The sequence below is a fragment of the Strongylocentrotus purpuratus genome, unplaced genomic scaffold (genome assembly GCF_000002235.5).
Source record: "Strongylocentrotus purpuratus isolate Spur 01 unplaced genomic scaffold, Spur_5.0 spur5_scaffold_12, whole genome shotgun sequence".
In the NCBI taxonomy this organism is placed as follows: domain Eukaryota; kingdom Metazoa; phylum Echinodermata; class Echinoidea; order Camarodonta; family Strongylocentrotidae; genus Strongylocentrotus; species Strongylocentrotus purpuratus.
This window is the reverse complement of record NW_022145597.1, coordinates 24,803,796-24,823,565: the sequence shown is the minus strand read 5'-3', so window position 1 is coordinate 24,823,565 and position 19,770 is coordinate 24,803,796. Positions and strand designations below refer to the sequence as shown.

General features: G+C 34.9%; 1 protein-coding gene across 5 annotated transcripts in view; it reads left to right on the top strand.

The window, feature by feature from the left end:
* The window catches only part of LOC575134 (leucine-rich repeat and calponin homology domain-containing protein 1), a 50,041-nt gene that overhangs the window by 23,725 nt on the left and 6,546 nt on the right, over positions 1 to 19,770 (top strand). For 2 of the 5 annotated variants that reach the window (XM_030982208.1, XM_030982213.1), the window contains 7 exons: positions 8,136 to 8,235; positions 9,515 to 9,748; positions 13,403 to 13,686; positions 15,049 to 15,123; positions 16,820 to 16,897; positions 18,429 to 18,609; positions 19,573 to 19,687. In XM_030982208.1, the coding sequence (XP_030838068.1) occupies positions 8,136 to 8,235; positions 9,515 to 9,748; positions 13,403 to 13,686; positions 15,049 to 15,123; positions 16,820 to 16,897; positions 18,429 to 18,609; positions 19,573 to 19,687 (1,067 nt within the window). The remainder of the gene's footprint in view (positions 1 to 8,135; positions 8,236 to 9,514; positions 9,749 to 13,402; positions 13,687 to 15,048; positions 15,124 to 16,819; positions 16,898 to 18,428; positions 18,610 to 19,572; positions 19,688 to 19,770) is intronic. The other 3 variants (XM_030982210.1, XM_030982211.1, XM_030982212.1) reach the window with 3 other exon arrangements.

The window sequence follows — 19,770 nt, the reverse complement described above, 5'->3', positions numbered from 1 at the left end:
TATTGATAAACAATATGACTAAGTTGTTTGTTTTGGGGATTGAGAATGCCGCTAAATTATTTAACCTTCTAAATTTTAAATCAGTTTTTTAACCCTTGTGCACATTTTTTATTCCCCACAATATATGTTTAATTTGATTTATAAATGTTAATGTTTTATTTTGCTTGATGGGCTATATTTGCATGGAGGTAAAATTGGAATCGATATAAAATTGAATAAGAATTGATTAATGTATTCATAATATAGTACATGACTACATGTATGGCAGATATTATAATGGAGAGAGAGAGAGTTTTATTTTTTTCTCTGATCCTATATTTGCCTTTATAAGCATTATTGTTTATGTTATTATTATCATTATCATAATTATTATCATGATTATAATTATGACTACTATTATTATTCTGTATACAAAAATGAATATCTTTTAAATACTGTGTGTCACAGTATTTACAGTTTCATACTTGTTCAAGTACATGTTTACACTGTATGAACATGTACTGTAAGTGTGTATAAAAGTGAGGGTGAAGTTGTATGATAATGCATTATTTGCTTTTTTAGTGTAAATGATTATGTTTTGTTAGGCTTACATTAAAACAAATACTTCCTCCTTTCATCCCTAGTACCGACTAAATCATCACATTCAGGAACCTATTATTGAGAGTAGGTCATGTACACAGGTGCAGAATTTTAGGAGTGTCCAGGGGTCAGTTGCCCCCTCCCCCTATTATTGGGCAAACACGCCCACTCCCCCCTAAATTAAAACAAACAGAAAGAAGAAAAGAATGAAATAACATAATTTTTGAATAGTGGAAAGTTTATTTGAAAAAATGAAACCTTGTACAAAAAAAAAAGAAGAAAGTTATTTGCTTGTCAGAGATACACATGTATTGATACATCTGTACTTGTGCCCCTCCCCCCTCCCCAATATTGCCCCGCCCCTCCCTGTACATTCTTCTGTATACCACTATACATAGTATACATTTACAAGTAGACCTTTGTTTTATTATTCAGCATGGAGTCATTTCATGTAATATAATCGTGTTACCCATAGACAGTAATCATGGTTACATTTTGGAATGCCAATTTACCACAAATTACATTTTGGTGATATTGTGGTTTTTATTGATTGATTGTCAACATGATTAGGAATAGTTGGCAAGCAAGTTAAGTGCCTATCAATCTTAGTTAGATTTTCATAAATAACATATTGTGAAATTTATGGACTACATGTAATAATGATATCATTAGATGTTTTAAGACAAATTTGTACTACATTGTTCATAATCATTTAGTTTTTAGTGTATCTGAAATACAAGTACATTTGGGTTTATATGTATTATGGAAAGGCATTTAACAGGTGATGTTGAATTGTTGAAATTCCCAAATTGTCATATGTGTCAAAGTTATTTTTATTGATGTCATAAACAAACAACAGTATGAAAATAGACCCCTAAAAAAATAACAACAGCAAGAACAACAAACAAACAAGAATTAAGTGCTACCTTTAATCACCTATAAAGGTATTCACAAAGAATTCTAGCTACATGTATGCTTGATTTCTGCCACATGGAATACCTTGCATACTTGTACAGTCTAGTTTGAAATATGCTGGGGGTATGTGTACTATGATATTGAGATAGAACTTGGATCGAATGGTGCTAGCTAGATTGAAAAGGTAATGTATCGTGACACAGCGGATCAGAGCAATGGAAGCGTGTCATATCCATCTGGCCTAGAATTTGTGTCTCTTCTTTCCTGTCTCATTTTCTCTTTCTCTTTCTGTTTGTTTGTCTCCATCGCTGTCTCTCCTACTTTGTATTTATGTTTTGTCTCTTTCCCTCTGCGTACATGTGTATTTTTTGTCTCATTCGTTCTTTTCCTATGTCTTTCTTTTTCCAGCTCTCTCTGTAATATTTTGTTGCTCTTTCCTTTATTTCTGTGCCCCCCCCCCTCTCTCTCTCTCTCTTTCTCTCATGTCTCTTAATTTATTTTGTCTCTTTCCCATTTTCTACATTTATCACTTCATATTTCACAACTTTTTTGTCTAACTTTCTTTCTCCTTGTCTATTATTCACTGTAACGCCCCCCCCTTCTCTCCCCCTCTCCCCCCCCCTCTCTCTCTCTCTCTCTCTCTCTTTCTCTCTGATCCCCCTCTCTCTCTTCCTCCCTATTTCCCTCATCTCTTTGTATGTTCATCTGTCTGGGCTGGCTCTAGCTCTGACACAGACTACTTCTTGTCTGCATGTGTGACATTAAGTCTCTTCACCTCAGTCCTTCTCTCCTATTGTCTCTATGTCTTCTTCTGTCTTTTAATGTCTCTTTTTGCATCTCTATTATCTTTTAATGTTTCTTTGCTGTCTGTATCTTATATGGTCCATCTCTTTCTATGTCACTGGATTGCTCTCTACCTATCTCTGTCCCAGACATCTCTCTCATTCACTCTGCCTGGTTTCTACACTGTACACAGCTTGTAATGCAATCAATTAGATTAAAGTCTTAGTGTTCAGGCCTTCAACATCATTACATAAATATAACACTATTACATATCCTCGCAGATGCTGCCGAACATTAGTTATCTTTCCAAGGCGATGCACAAATATATTTTTGTATGGTTGCCAATTTAAGCTGGTACATGCTCTGACCTTTATGCAAACATAAGTCTGTGGTACATAATGTACATTTAGCATGGTGGAGGTTCGATTGTTTCTTTCAGAAAAATAAGAAAAAGGTATTCTTTTGAAAAAGATTATTATTTAAAAGTTTTGTAAGGGGTGCTTGTGTGACATGGGTTTGCACTGATATTCAAAACTTTTCATTAGTCAAATATGTATACAAATAGGCATAGAGTATACATTCATGTAACTGCTGAATAAAGATATCAGGTATGCTGATTTTTGTTTTGGCAGCATTTTAATCTCTGAGTAGAGGTGTCGTGGTCGAGTGGATATGTCACCGGACTGTCGATTACAAGATCCGCGGCTCGAGTCCCGCTGCGGCACTAATGTCCTTTGGCAAGACATTAATCTACATTTGCCACACTCAACCCAGGGTAATGATCGGGAGTGCCAGGAGTGTTAAGTCACATGAGCGCTATACAAGAACCCGCCATTATTATTATTATTGTATCGAAAATAAGGACTCTGAAGTACATGTATCTGTAACATATGGATGATTTCTGACATTTACCATTTTTTCTGATTGAAAGTACATGTATATTCTAATAATCCGAATATACATGTACATGTTTACATATATGATGTCCCGTGGTCAAACAAAAAACTTGGTCTGAGCAAGAAGACTACGGGCCTTTGAGGGCTATATTTGTAAAATCTATTAGGACTGCGTAATTTGACAGAATTCAAATTAGATTGGAATTGGTTTGCCTCCTGCCGAACTTGATGTAAATACCTCAAGTTCGAAAGCCTAGTGTCTGCTAGAACATTTAAGTGTGATACTGCCTAGATGCTCTTAAAGGGAAAGCTAGTCTACTTTGCCATCAATGAGGCTTAAACAAATTCATAAATTAAGATAAGCAAATCAGTGAAAATTTGAGAAATATTCAATGAAGGAGATAGTTATGGGTATTTATTTATTTAGAGTAATTGTAACTTACCAATGCAAATTGGCATCTCTGTGATGTATATGTTGAGCACCGTTCTGATTGCTCTGAATGAGTTGTTCCATAAATTATACTGTAGTCAAGATAAAAAAGCAGAGTTGGCCCGAATTTGTTTTTTCCTCACTGCTTGCCAATTTTGTTTAAGCAATTTAGATTGTTTATCAATCGACCAAAGTTGCTGACACATTTTCCTTATGCAAGTACACCTGTTTAATTGCTGCATGATGTAATTTATTTGCAGAATTAATGTCCTTGCCAAAATAATTGATAAAAAACTTATTATTTTGAGAAGGAATAGGATATAAAATTGTTGTTTTAATGAACATTATGAAAAGCATGAACAAATTGTGTTGTAACTTTTGCTGTGCCAGTGTCATATACTACTTAAATATTGAGAGTCAAAATGGCATCAATTCAGGTTCTTTAACACATTAGATCACTTCTGGCTCTGAATCAACTATTAACAACTGAATTATTCATACCCCTTGAAAATTTCATGGTTTTTGTGTTTTTCATAACTCAAGAATGAAAGATGGATTGGTTGAATTAGAACCTTTGCTGAATATTATGAGATGTAAGCTTTAATATGTCACATTATCAAGAAACATAAATCAAGACAAATCAATTTTCACATACTTCAAAAATCACAAAACTTGGTAAGGGTATGAATAATTTAGTTTTTAACTGTATATGACCAGGAGACTAGGAATTTTCAATAGTATTGAGGTCAATGTATATCACTTTTAAGAGCATGGATCAAGTGTTCTAAACATCCCAGAATTGTTATGTCTCTGTAGACATTTTTCAAGAAAATTTAAAATTTTGTACAGGATCTTTCCTGAGTTTCGGAAACAATGGTAAACAAATGAGAAACAGAAATATAAGGGACGAAAAAGAATTTCATTTATATGTTCCAATGATTTTTATACATGATATTTGATATTTATGTATTGTGGGGTGTCTGCAAGAAAGCTGTAAGAGCTATACCTTGTTAATGGCAGTAACAGCATTCTTGCAGGCACCTGACAATATGTGGTATTAGAAAAGGTAATAAATTTTCTATACATTTTGTATACCGGTAATGTGTATATAGTGATAATAAGAAAGGGTTTTATGAGTACAATATTTGAAAAGCTACCACTTTTTTTTGTTGAACCAAGCAGACCCTTAGCATAGTAAGAGCCGAACAGTAATGAAAGAATGTTGCACAATACACTTGCACAAATAAGACAGATTGTAGCGCACTACACTTGCACAAATATAAGATTGATTGTAGCACGCTACACTTGCACTATTTTTAAGACTTGACATTTGAATCCCTAGTGTTTATTAACATGTCTATGGAGCGATGAAGGCAAAAAGGTATTGCAGAACTACATGTATTTATTCATTAAAGATGTCGTGGGGTGACATTTCTGTATTACTTTATTATGTAGGGTACACTTGGTATTTACATTTTTATTACTATTAAGAACATTAAGGAGAATGAGGAGGAGAACAATTAGGGAATACTACCGGTACTTAAAAAAGGGAGGGACTCAGAACTTCTGATAGTAGGTGAAGAAGAGGAAGAAACACAAGGATAAGGAGAAGAAGAAGTAGAAGGAAGAGGAGAAGAAGAAGAAGACGCAGAAGAAGAAATTTGTTATCTGCCATAAATATATGCAAAATATTAAAGAGAGTTCACACTGTATGAGAACAAAATATGATTAAAATGTAACCCGATCCAGTCAGATTTATAAACGCTGTATAAACAGAGTCATGAACACAATTAATTCAGTCACATGCTGGGTTGCAAAGGTCAAAGTGAATTCAGCCTGAACCTTCTAGATAAGGTTTCACCAGTGGTAGATGGGTGTGTGGCTGGGGGGGGGGGGGGGGGGGGGACACAGCTGGTCTATGTTCCAACCCCTTTGGAACCCAATTGGGCATACAGTTGGCCGTACAGTATATACATGTACATGAGGACGAAATGCCCCCTAATTTTCTATGTGTGCCCCATTTTAAAACCCATTATTGTGGCATACATGTACCTAAACTATCAAAGACATAATTCAGCCCCTACTTTTTTTCCCCTTAAAATTTGTTCAACCCAATGTTGCAACATATGTACATTAAACCAATGAAAAAACATGCTTCTTATTTGTTCATGTACCCTGCTTCAAAATGTAGACCTACAAGTAGTCATGTGCAGTAGAACTTAATACATTTTTTTTTATTTAGGGGGGGGGGGTATGTTGTTTTCTGTATTTAAGAGATTATTTGAGTAAATTATCACCTCACAAATAGAATCATCCTTTTTTTTATTTTTTTATTTATTATTCATTTTGACTGTAAAGAAATTCAAAAGTGTGCCCCTCCCCCTTTACAGAATCCTGGATACGCCCTTAAGTTTCACTGCACCCATATGTCTTGTTATGACCACTTTGTCTTTAGTTATGAGTGCGTTTCCTTTCCCAGGTGTGTGCCTGCATACATTTAGTAGCATAACCATGTAAAATAGATTATAGAGTAGAGACACATTAAACTGATCTACTTTCATTGTCAAACTCCATATTGACAAGGTGTGCCAAACAGTTTACTAAACCCCTAAAAAAAAGTTTTAGTGTTGATATCTCTCTTGTTAAGTATATTATCATACCTGATGTTGGTATCATTGAAAAGCCTCTTTATTCCCCTTTACAATGATGCCCCATTTGTAATGATTTGTAATCATGGACTGTGCAGTAGACCTGAATATGAGGCCAAGTCAAAAGTAAAATGTTTAAAAATGCATTTTTTTTAAAAATTAATATAAATATTTATATTATTAATAGTGATTTTTTAATTTTTAGGGTGGATTGTGTTTTGAAGGAATAACGATGCATTCACTTTTGACTTGGCCCCCTATTCAGATATACAGCACAGTCCATAATTACCTAGTAATCATTAACGATTGATCATCATTGTTAAAGGCGATAAACAGGCTTTTCAATGATACCAACATCAAATATGATACTATAGTAACAGAAGAGATATCAACACTGAAAACCTGAATGGCAACATTTTTGGGAAGAGTTTAGTATAGTCATTACATGTACAATCCTGTACATGTGTAGCCTTATAGCCTAGTGGTTGACTTCATTAGCAGTTTAGCACTCAGCATGCTCGGACAAAAACGGTACTTATAAAATATCCATCAGTGTAAAGTGCTCAAATACAATGTACATACATGTAAATGAGAACAGCATTGAACAATTTACAGTAGCTACATGGAAGTTTTGCTTAATAATGAATGTGTTCATGAGTGTATTTATCAACAATTAATATATTAACTGATTATTTGCCTTTATAATCCTTATGATTTTGATTTTGATTTTGTTTTGATATACTCTATTTCCTAACACTTTATATTCTCATTTTTTTTCTTCATTTATACACAATTTGTATGTATGCTTCAATTATACAAAATTTGATTGAATGATTTTATTATTATTCCCTTATAATGTGAATGATCTATATCAATTAAAATGTTAATTTGTGTGGAAGATGTATTGTAAGAATACAGATTATACAGGTGTTATTTATTTTCACTTATGACTTGTTCAAACTGTACTTAATGCAGCAAACTGCAGCAAACTGCAACAGGGTTTTTATGTGTAAATTAATGGCAAGTAGGTATGTAAACAAAAAGTAGCTGCATGCACAGAAGGTCCTTAAAGGTAAAGACCAGTATTGGAAACGCCCCAATTTCAAAAAATGAAATGGAAGCTCTCATTACCAATCATGTGAAAGAATATGTTTTGACTAATACATGATGATAAAAAATTTGCCGGGAAACCGCCTACTAATTCATATATTTGGTAAATTTGTTTCTCTCATGGTCTGTGAGAGATATAGGGTAGTCCCATATACATCTTTCTGTGATAGTGCTTGTAACTTTACGAAGAATGGGCCAAATTTCTTATCATTTTGATAATTCCAGAACCTTGCAGATGCTAGATGCTAGATGATCAACCTTTTCTGATCGATTCCACAACGTTTCTTTCACAATGCAATCGCATGACCATAACTGGTCTTTACCTTTAACCTTCTCGCTATCTTTGTATTATAAGAAACAGTAAAATGATGCATATTTTGCATATATGTCATTAGGTAAGCCGCCTTGGTACATCATGTCAAATGTGAATCAGCTCTAATTTACAATGTAGAGCTATAAGTTATTCATTCATATAATGTAGATGAGTAAGTTTGCATTTAAAAAGGGTTTCTACTCCAACTTGAGAAAGATACTATATCATGAAGTTGAAGTGAAAGAGATGAAATAGAAAAGTAGCTTTAACAAAGGGAACCATATAGTCTCTGAATTTTAAATCTGTGGGAATAAGAAAATTCAGTACTCAATGAACATGTGTGTTTTAATCTCTCTTGTCAGTCAAACAATAATTTAAACAGTTTAAATCTTGATAACATAAATCAGATGAACTTGATGTTTTAATTTTTCCTTTTATTATTTGTTTGTTTTTCTTTGCAGTATGCAAGATGAGATCTCACTCTTCAATCATAAGATGAGTCAACTCAAAATGGCCGACTCTGGATACTTGGAAGGAGATAAAAGGTGGTCTTCGTCAGAGGTAAAAAAAGAAAGGAAAAAAGGTTGTATTTAGAGGAGGAATTAATCATGCATGTCCTTATAAAGCTTACCATACTCTGTATGTGACAGCAATCTGATTTTGAAAGAAATCACAATGACATTACATATGAAAATTGAAAAGAAAAATGTAATTTCCTGAAGTAGTTAGATGAATACTAATAATCAAAATTTAGTGCTTAGTAATCCTCTAGTCTGATTAAAGGCCAAATTGGCTTCAAATGGTACACGTATACAATCCAAATACGGTACTGGTCTGATTTTATTACAATCATGGTTTAATTTTTTTCTCGTCCTCCAACAGGTGAGCTTGCAATTCCCCAAATTTCAAACTTACACCTGTATAAATCATGAAAATTCAGAACCTGGATCATTAAGGTTTTTCATGGATGTAATCATGTAGAGATGTCCAATTAATAAAAATGAGAAAAAATATTAATATTGCAGTCTGTCCTACTTACCTGCACAAGCTAAAGAGGGTGCATCGCATCCAAGATAGGAAGTTTTATGTGGATTCAGTTGAATGGTTGGGAATCGGGTGTCCATGTGTGAAGCGAGTGGCTTAAAATAATGTTTGGTTAGAGAGATACTTACAAACCTGCCAACCCTTCCAAATAATCCGTAATATTCTGATTTTTAGGATTTCAAAGACCTAACAATTCAGAATATTCAGATTTTTCGAAATTTTCAATTTTGTATTTATTTATTTTTTATTTTTTATTCTTATTGCTTAAGCCAAATGAAGATTGTTTTATCATGTGCCGCGATTTCATAGTTCACGTATTGCGTGCCTTGAATGACTGCATGATCGATCAGCAAATTTGTACTCGCTTTTTTGTACAGAAACCCTGTATTGCCAGTTACACTGCCGCTGCATGTGCGAACGCCTGTTAAGGGTACAGATTTCTTATTTTCGAAGGCATACCGTGCTAGAAATTCCTAATTCTTGTTTTCAAATGTTGGCAGGTATGCACTTAACAATTCGATAATTCATACCACTTAAAATTTTAAAAAATTGTTGTGTTTTTTGTAACTGGAGAATGAAAGTTGGAGTGGTTCAATAAGGGCTTTGTTGAATACTTTTAGATAAATTGGGACAAATCAATGGAAGGGGAAAATATATTTTAAAAAAAAAAAAAAAAAAAAAAAAAAATCAATTTTTCACATACAGGTACTTACAAAATTACAAAACTTGATAAGGGTATGAATAATTTAATTGTTAACTGTTCATGTACCGTTTCTATTTTTCCTCTTTTTTCCAGCCAAGCAATGAAGATGAAGAAGCAAAGTACCTGGCAGAGAGGGCTTCCCAACAGAAAGAAAAGAGGCAACAGAAATTCATCCCGGAGCCTTCACGGACCTTCAGACCGAACGACAACCACATCGACTACATCGATGCCGGCGAGGATGACGACGATGGAGTGACGCCTACGCAGAGCCCCGTCCAGACTCCGACGTCGGCCGAGCTGGACCCATTTACGAAGGTGACTGATTATGTATGTATCGGTGAACCAGTTTTCTATCTCAAATCTGCATGGATTGCCGATCAAAACCAAGCTCGTAGGCTGAGTGGCAAAGCTGCTGACGTGGACAAAGCTAAAATCAAAGCTCTCACTCCCAACCAGCATCATGACTTTTTTTCCTACCACCTGAGCAGCTTGTGTGGCAGGTTTTTTTTTGTTGTTGATTTTGATTCACTGTTCAAATTCATACATTTTTCCATAGCAGCGGCATTGAAAACATTAACCAGGGCCCCGTCTTACAAAGAGTTGCGAATGAACCAAATTAATCGCAAGTCCTCCAATCAATCACAAGTTTGCAGTCTCCTATCTCTTAATATGTACATACATGTACAGTAGTTGCGATTGATATCAATCGCAAACAAGTTGTGATTGATATCAATCACAAATTAGTTGCGATTGATATCAACTCTTAGAAATACGGGGTTCAGATCTATGCTGTTTAAAGAGATTATATTGGCTGAAATTCATGAGGAAGATCTGAATTTAAATCATGATCTAAACGATAGTTAAAATTGCTACTGTTGATAATATAAGGTTGGGTTTGTCCCCACTGCCCATTTATTGGACATGAATAAATACAGTTGCTAAGCTTATGGAGATTTAAACCATGGTTTTAAGATAAAGTGCCTTCTCCAATTCCAGCCATTATGCTCAGTCTCTCCAAGTATGCCCCTTGCAGCATGGAGGTTGAGAGGTTTAATGTTTCTTCTTTATAAAACCAACATTAAACCAAAATTATGGTTAGGTCTGAATCATATTTTCTATTTGGATGTGAGGAGAAACTGTCAATCTCAGCTAAAAAATGGATGCCAGTTTTGGGCCAGAGCCTGATTTAAGGCTCCAACTTGACTAAGTCTCTTTTATGGCTCATTAGCTGAAACCAACTGGTATCCCTGGCAAAATTGTCGACCATATCCTTGAGGGCCTAGAACACACTCCTTCCATACTAATATCCATCACAATAATCCATGAAATTTTTAAAATCCTAATCCTACATTGGCTAATATAAAAAAAATGCAATCATTGCCCCCTAAAAATGTCTGCAAACTAAGCCCTACAGTGTAGATATCAACATGTGCCTTACCACCTGAAGGATAGAAGTGAAATAAAGGGCTTAAGATCAAGTTCTTTAACCATTTTCTCTCTAAGACCACATTTTTGTCCTGTCCTGGTGCAGTTCTTCTATGATCTACACGTAGTCTTTCAAGTTGCAGTGCTAATTTTTCATACCAGGGACCCGTTTCACAAAGCCTTTTTTTCAATGACAAATGACAAAAATCAGTGCTAAATCTGCTGATAACCAATCAAAAGCAAGATCTGCTGATAACCAATCAGAAGCAAGGACTTCACTAGCTTATTACAAAAACTGTCATTTGTCACTGATGACAAGATCTGTGAAATGGGGCCCAGGGCATTTGTCACTCTGACACTGTATGGTCAGACATACAGTACTTTTGCTCTGGTGACAATTGCTCTCGGATTAGAAATTAATGTGTATGGAATACTCTCACAGACTTAAAGAAAAGCATATCTACATGTATCATTGTTTTTAGGATGATGAACTTATTTTCTACGAGTTTCAAAATCCAAACTGTTTTAAGGTATGGTTGTTCTGAGAATGTGCCTTGTGTTATCAAACTATCAGTTACACTCTGACAACTAACCAGAACTATGGCATACATATTTTAATGATGCTATGGACTAAATAACATGACATATATTATTGAATGGAATATCTATTATGCACTATTTTGAATGCCTATTATTTTATCTTTTTGATTTATTTAGCTATTTCTGTTCCGATATGTAATTAAAGAAAAAGCCCTCATCTTTAAGTTTGACTTAAAATGAAGCTCCCAAATGGATGGGGTGCTCTTACATGTACATGTATATTTAAATAAATTAATTTCTCCTTTGAAAAAAATAAATCTACCTTAAGATAAATTTCATTGATTACAAATGTACAAGTCATTAACAACTGGTGTACATGTATGCTATAGATGATCAAAGCATTTTCTGTATTTGGTCTCAGTGAATTTTAAAATATTAAGTTCAAATAATCTTGATTTGCATAGAAGCAGCTCACAAACTTGTTTATTTATGAATTGGTATTACACTTCTACTACCACACATACATGTGTACATTTAAGCTCAGCACCGGTTAAATTTTCTTGACTCACAAGAAAACTTTTATGGAACTTTTCATTGAAAAAAACTTTTAACTCCTGTCACTTTCAGAAAGATAGAAAGATAAAGATTATTTAAATAATACGTAGTGACATTTTGAAGATTTTTTTAATTTTTCCTTGTTGGCATTGCCGTGCTTCTTGGCTTTAATATTCAATGGGTTTTCCTTATCTTCTTTTTTGAGTGTTCAGTTTGGGTTTTATGTTTCTATCACATGACAACAATTATTCAAGAAATATTGTCATTCAACACTGGATCCCCCAAAATTCGGTAAAACTGCTGGTTGAAGCATATTCATTTCAACCTACACTTTTTGCATTGGGAATTCTCATCCAAATTTTATTTCTTCAGGATATGCCGAGATAACATTTTCACCATTCAACCTGATTTTTATTTTCTTCTGTCTGGATACGCATGCCAATCAAGATGGTTTATGTTTATCTCTCATGATACATTTCTCATTCTTTTAAGTTATTGAAGTGATGATGACCTGATTTACTGCTCTTTAAAAAAAATACTTTTTAGCTAAAAAGCTTTCTAAGTGCATGAATGCTATTATGCTAACATACTCTAAACGATTTGCATTGGAAAGATAATGCCCTAATTGATGCACTTTTGAATTGCCTGACAGTTTACTTGAAGTAATCTTTTGGTGAGCACTGCTTAATTGAAGGAAGGATTACATGACAAAATTATGAAATACATTGTAAGTGATAACCAAAAAGTCTTGCTACAGCGTAAAAGCTGAGATAGAAAATACACCGCAAGAGGAAACTAGATGAATCTTAAAGTATACTAAGTACTGTAAAACCACTTACATTTGCACATGACACTGCAAGTTGTTGCAGATGCTTATTTTTGCAGCAGGCTACTCTCACAAAAAAATGAAATTATAACCTGTAACGTGAAATAAGGTGCCGTCTTACATTGTACAATGTAAATTGCAGTATATTGTTAAAAGGCATTGTAAATTCACATTTACTGCTACAGCTACTATATGCTACTATGATTTTAATTCACAACATTTCTGTTGCTCCTACATTAACAGAAAATTAGAAGAACAAGAACCACCTTTGTGGTTTATTCACTTGTATTTTTCTTTTTCTTTTTACTGATTTATTTATATATTAATGTATTTATTGATATATTAGTATATTGAGTAGTACTGTATTTAGTTATATCTGTGGCCACAGTGTTACTGGCCCTTACTGGAGGCTTGTGATACTGGCTCTTGATTAATTTAATCATAGCCACATTATCCCATACATGGTTAATATCATTATTGCTATTATTTGATGTAGTATTGCACTATGTATTTATTAATTTGCTACAAAACTACCATTAATGTCATCAATATGTAATCCCATCTAACATTTCTTTCTTTTTTCCCTTTTTTCTCATTTTCTTGGTGCTTTTTATCCCTAATTTGTATCTGATTAGGAGCTGGAAAGACAGAAGGCTTTGTACGAGGAGAAGAAGAGAGTAGCGCGAGAACAACGACTAAGGGCAGAAGTGGAGGAAGAGCAAAGGAAGAAGAATGGAGAACAAACACATGTTAACAATGATAGACTTTCTGTGAACTCTCAAGAAACGGCTGGTGTGAGAAGACTAAGCAGTGAAAGTAGGTTACAAAAGCCAGGGGTCATCGTCGGGAATGAGGAAAGAAGACTAAGTGCCAGCAAACTAGCCAATGGGTCATCGGCAGCTACCACTAACGGAAACAGGTAGGTTTGCATGTACACTGTACTTTGCTTGAAGGGACTCTAGGAATCTTTACTAACATGCATGCATCTTGTTTTAGGCTTGATTCAGTTTTTAAGTTGAGGTATGAGTTTAGGGGAACTTGTGCATTTTGAGGAATTGATTTGGGCTCTTCCATTGGTTAGTTAGGGGTGCAGGCAGTCGTAGTAGACAGGAGGGTTCTAGTAAAAGTTGAAAATGAAAGTACAATATGTTTTTCTTCTATATCAGCATTGACACGCAGAAAAAAAAATTGCACTGAAAATTTGCTCCTGCTTTCAAAGTAGCAGATCAAAGTTGACAGCCAATTAAAATAGCAGGACATAAACAGCAATTCAAAACTTGAATAGCCAGTTTAGGCCTTGTATTAATTGAGTTGAATTCCTAAGTATGGCAATGTGAAATCAGAGGAAATGGCTAGAAAATGTTCTTGTGTTGACAGGATATTTTGCCCAGTAATTGGAGGGGGGAAAAAGAAAAAAAATGAAAGTAGATAACTAAAGAAAAGTCAATTTCCTTGCAGCTCACTTAATCCTATAAAATAAAAAATCCTTTCCTTTCTGATCTCTGGTGAAGATTTTTTGTTGTTCTCTTGAGGTATTTCTTAACTTGCAAGGAAACCAAAATGGACAGTGGGCAATTACATATAAATCTAGATCGCAGGGAATTTGTATGTTGACACTTTAATTGCAGAGACTCCAGATCTTCATTCTTGAAAAAAAAAATTGAATTGTTGAAGAAAACAAAATGTTTTCCTCTCTTTATCAAAGCCGATCTCTTGCCCTCTGTGTATACTATTGGTGTCTTAAAGATGAACTTGTAGAAACACGCTGCCAAACAATGTTTTAAAACAAAGGAAATTTACTTACATGTTTGCTTTTACAGGTACACAGTCTCTGCAATGCTTTTTGATATTGCAAATTAATTTACGTTTTTTATTGTAGTAAGGCAGTTATAAACAGTGTGAATAAAACAATGAAGGGAAGTTTCCACACATGTATTGCGTATACGTGTAAATATACATAGTGCAAAGATATAGTAAATATAGATATCATTAACTCTTAATAACTACATTAAGTAGCTCATTTAGTTTACTTCTTTAATTGGTGCTTGTTTTCACACATTCAATGAGTTTCATTCACCAAGCAAAAATGACAAGCCATTTAAATGCTTGATTAGTTTTTTTGGTATTAATCCACTTTTCGAGATCTTTAATTTCTCGATCATTTTCTGTTGGAACATGCTTGCATTTTGCTGCATTTCTATGATTTTTCTTGCATGGCTTCTCTGCTGCTTTATATGCTGGGTTTCTATGGTAACCTCATCAATTCCATCATCATCATCAGCAGCACTAGTAGGAGAACAATCTCATCGTCAACGTCGGCGTCACACAGTATTGGAAGGCCGCGATCCCTCTACGTGTAAGTACTCTGTACATCTACCTGAATGTACAGGTTTGCAGGTTCCCTTCAGTAGTCCAACACATGCTCCGCGGACACAATTGCATTGTCAAAGAAATGGAGTTAGATTTAGGGTCGCTATTGGGTTTTAGTTTAGGGCCAGGGTTAGGTTTATAGTGCTGCAATTGGGTTTTAAATTGGGTTCAGGGTTAGGGTTAACTTCGTTTGCGATTGGTTGTTAGGTTAGGTAAAGGGTTAGAGCTAGATTTGCTATTTGGTTTTAGGTTAGGGTGGCAGTTGGGTTCAAGTTACTGGGTTAGGATTATTTGTAGGGTTCTAATTGACTTTTAGATTAGGGTCAGGGTTAAGGCTGGGTTTAGGATTGCAATTAGGTTTAAGGTACTGGGTTAGGGTTGCAGTTTGGGTTCTAAGCTAGATATAGGGGTACTTAGGAATAGAGTAGGGGTTAGAATTGGGTTAAAGGTAAGATAAAGGGTTAGGGGTAGGACCAGTGTTTTACATGTAGTTTAATAGAATAAGGGTCAGATTTAGATTTAGATAAACACAGCTGTAGGTGTATGTATGTATAGTGTTGGTTAGGATTAAAGTTAAGAATTCAGTTAGCGTACATCGTATGATATTGACTGGGGCAATTGTCCTGGAGTATGTGTTGTACTGCTTTCTTTCATCATCCAAGAGCAAGATGGTGAGGTAACTTTTATCCTTTTTTTCTTTGCACTTTCACTTCAGAAGTTAACGGACCTATTCAAAAACCTGTTAAATATTCAACCAAACTGGAAAAAAAAGGCAAGACAAAACAAAGCAAGGCAAGCCAAGCCGAAGCTAGACCAAAAAAAAGCTTGGTTCAATGCAATATGAAGGAGAAAAAATAACTAAAAGAGCTTTATGTTGCATTTCAGCTTTTGTAACACTACAACAGATGCAAAAAAATACGTCAAAAGGATGACTGAGGTAAATGATACAGCTTAGTGACACAGATTGTTGTGCATTTGAAGTAAATAAAAAGCCCTATTTTATAGTAGATCAATCCTATGACTACAATTTTATTTTGGTATTGTATGTATTTTCCACGGACCACAATATTGCGATAAATCTGAGCACTATTGTGGGTGGGATAGTGGTTGACAACCAATAAATGCATTTTTTTTTAAATTGCTGATCTTCGCAGCTTCTACAGTTTGATGCTGCTGTATGAATACATTGTAAACATAGATACTCGTGTACTTGAAAACGTAGTGTTTAAATACAATTTAATGTGTAGTTCAAATGATGTGTCTGCTCTATCATGAATGATGAAGTTAACAGATTCGAAATCCGGTGTAGATAGCTGGATTTGTTTTCCATGTAAAATATTGCAGTTCATTACTTTTTTTTCATTACTTAATTTCACAAATCAAACATTCATGTACTGAGGCTACATGTACATGTATACCTACATGGCTAGCGGCTTGAGTAGCACACTAGCAAGCTTCATTTCAGAACATTGCTTAAATTTTGCACAATTTCACATACTCTACGATTGTAAGTTTCACCATTTTATTAAAAATTCTAACCCAGTTCAGTCACTGTGATAAATACATAATTAATTAATACTATGATGTAATTAACAAATATTCAATCCTTGTATTGGTGCGGTAAACCTCTGATTCTCATTTTTTGCTACTCTAATGTTATAATGGACTCTACTACTTTACAGTGATAAGAAAGCACCAAGAAGAGCTACAGTCGGAGGTACTGACGAGAGTAAACGGGCGTCAACGGGAGATAGATATAGGTAACATGGGTTCTACGATATATGCTCTGGTGACAAGTGCTCCGTGCTCATTCTACCACAGTAAACAAGTTCAGGGCCCTGTTTCACAAAACCTTTTTTCAATGACAAATGACAAAAATCAGTGACAAGTCTGCTGATAACCAATCAGCAGCAAGGATTTCAGTAGCTTATAACAAAAACTGTCATTTGTCACTGATGACAAGTTTTGTGAAATACCCCCCAGGGCCCTGTTTTATGAAACTTGTTATCAATAGAAAGTTACAAGAATTGTTATAAGCTATTGAAGTATTTGCATTTGATTGGCTGAGAGCAAATATGTCATAGGATCTTAGCATTCGTTATAGGTAACAAGTTTGATGAAAAAGGGTGCTGAACTTCAACCCTTGATGTAGCTCTGTTTACCTTATCTCTGTCCCCAAACTTAATCTATGTACAGTTAACATCTGAATTATTCATACTTACAAAGTTTTGTAATTTGTTTAAGTCTGTGAAAAAATGTTTGGTCCCAATTTAATTTTCTTGATAATGTATTAAACATATTAAAGCTTACATCTAAAAGTATTTTATAAGGTCCTACATGTAATTCAACCAGTCCACCTTTTGTCCTTGAGTTATGAAAAACACAAAAACATAAAATGTTCAGTGGGTGTTAATAATTCAGTAGTTCACTGTTTCTATGTACACTGTACATGTGTCTGGTGAAAGAAAACCCCAAGCACGTATGTCGCCAGAGCAATTGTCTTGTCACCAGTAAAATAGTCTAAACTTTAAACTTATCAATTCTGTTACAATATGAAGTCAAGGGTAATATTCTCTTGACCTCAAGACATGTATTTATGCCCAGTGAAAAGAGAAAATGAATTTGTAGTTAATTTCTTTGCAAGTTTTCATGACATGATATTTTCACTGCATGTATTCAGTGTGTGTGGTTTTTATGCAATTTTTATTAAAGGCATGTTTACCACTGGTTTCGGTTTCAGAGGCTTGATTGCACATTCAGTGGTATAACGGTAATAAGTTCTTACTGGGTAAATTGAAAGCATTATGTATTTGTCTACACAGTTCTCATGACTCTTTGGGATATCGTGGTATTTCTATGTTTTTTATCCATAGTGACAATATCAACATTATAATGACAATGATATTGACAGTGAATTTTATTTTTTGAACAGCTCCCTCTTGGGGGCATGGAGGGGCATGGAAGAAATACAAACTAATACATGAATGGCAAAGTTTATGTACATGTAGAACCAGTTTGTCATAATGATCTCCAAATCATATTTTGAGAAATAAATCTCTAGATGTTGCTTATTAAGTTCTCAGTGTTTTTTTTTTTATTTGTTTGATCTTCAACGCTAAGATTTGTTGACTCGAAGCTCAGTAAATTGAGAGAACAGCTGTACCTTTTTCAAAAAAAGTAAATGTACATTTGTGCTTAAGATAGACGTGTATGGAAGAGAATACTGTAAATCCCCTTCTGAATGTGTATCGACCCCAAATATATAAACAATTCCCTCATCTTTTCCTCCAGCAATGTCAACCATTCTGTGGCCAATGGAAGAGTGAGACGAGGAGCGTCCGACTCAGATGCTAGTTTAACCAACCAAGTATCCCCAGAGAGGCACAAGGCTCAGGTCACACGAAGGACGGAGATAGAAGAGAAGACCAGGACCAAACAGGCCCAGAGGGACGCAGTACTCAATTATTACAAGGTAAGTTGCAGGACAGATATATAAAACAGTTTGGCTTTCAACCCTTTTAATAATGATATTATTCGATTCTTGTAAAGCGCATATCACATTGTAACGTCTCTATGCGCTTCCAAAGAGCTTTGGAAATTATAACCCCGGCTTTAGCATGGCTGCCATTACGTCGCTCTAGCATTTCAAGGAATTTATTCCTGCCAGGTACCCATTTACCTCACCTGGGTTGAGTGTGGCACATGTAGATTAATGTCTTGCCAAAGGACATTAGTGCTGCGGCAGGACTTGAACCGCGAACCTTGTGATCCTCAGTCCGGTGACATATCCACTCGACCACAACACCTCTACAGGGACAATCATTCCTCATTTTGTGGTTTGGCTCAATAACTTTTGATTTAGAACCCTGCTGAATATTCTAGATGCATGATGGGAAAGAGCAAAGGTAAATGTGCACATACTGCATCCATTTTGGGGTCATGACTATTGTATTTGATGCTACATGTAGGTACTGTATCTAAAAAAGAAAATCGACTCTAATATTATTAAATTTGCTTTAATTTAAACAGAATAAAGAGCTTGACTCCCACCATGGATTAGTAGATTTTCTTAGAACAGGGGGTGTTTCACTAAGACTAAGATCGACTTTAAGTTCGACTTAAGTATGGCAGGCCGTTCATGCCACTGTTTGCTTTCACCATTTACTGGCATTGGTCTCTGAAGGACGTACAATTCATGGTCACAAATCTACAGAATTTACATTTTTTGATAATTCTTTACTGAAGGAAAAAATATTATCTAAAGATCATAATGGTTAGAGCAAACGGTGGCATGAATGACCTGCCACAGTTAAGTCCAAATTAAAGTTGATTTTAGTCTTTATGAAACACTCACCAGGTTTAACTTTCAATAATTTTGTTTGTATGTGATTGGTCACCTTTAACCTTTGACCTGTGTTTTCTTTGCAATCATCAGACGAGAGCATCGCCACCCCCAGGGAGCAGGAGAGAGACGGAGGCAGCAAACAATTCCAGAAACTCACCCTCACCAAACAGCAGTTCAGCCTTCTCTAATATCAAACCTAGATCAGGTAATCTCTATTTCCTTTCCTAGAATATATATCGCAAAACTACATCATTCTTTTAAACATATTTGTGGCTTACACCCAGTAAA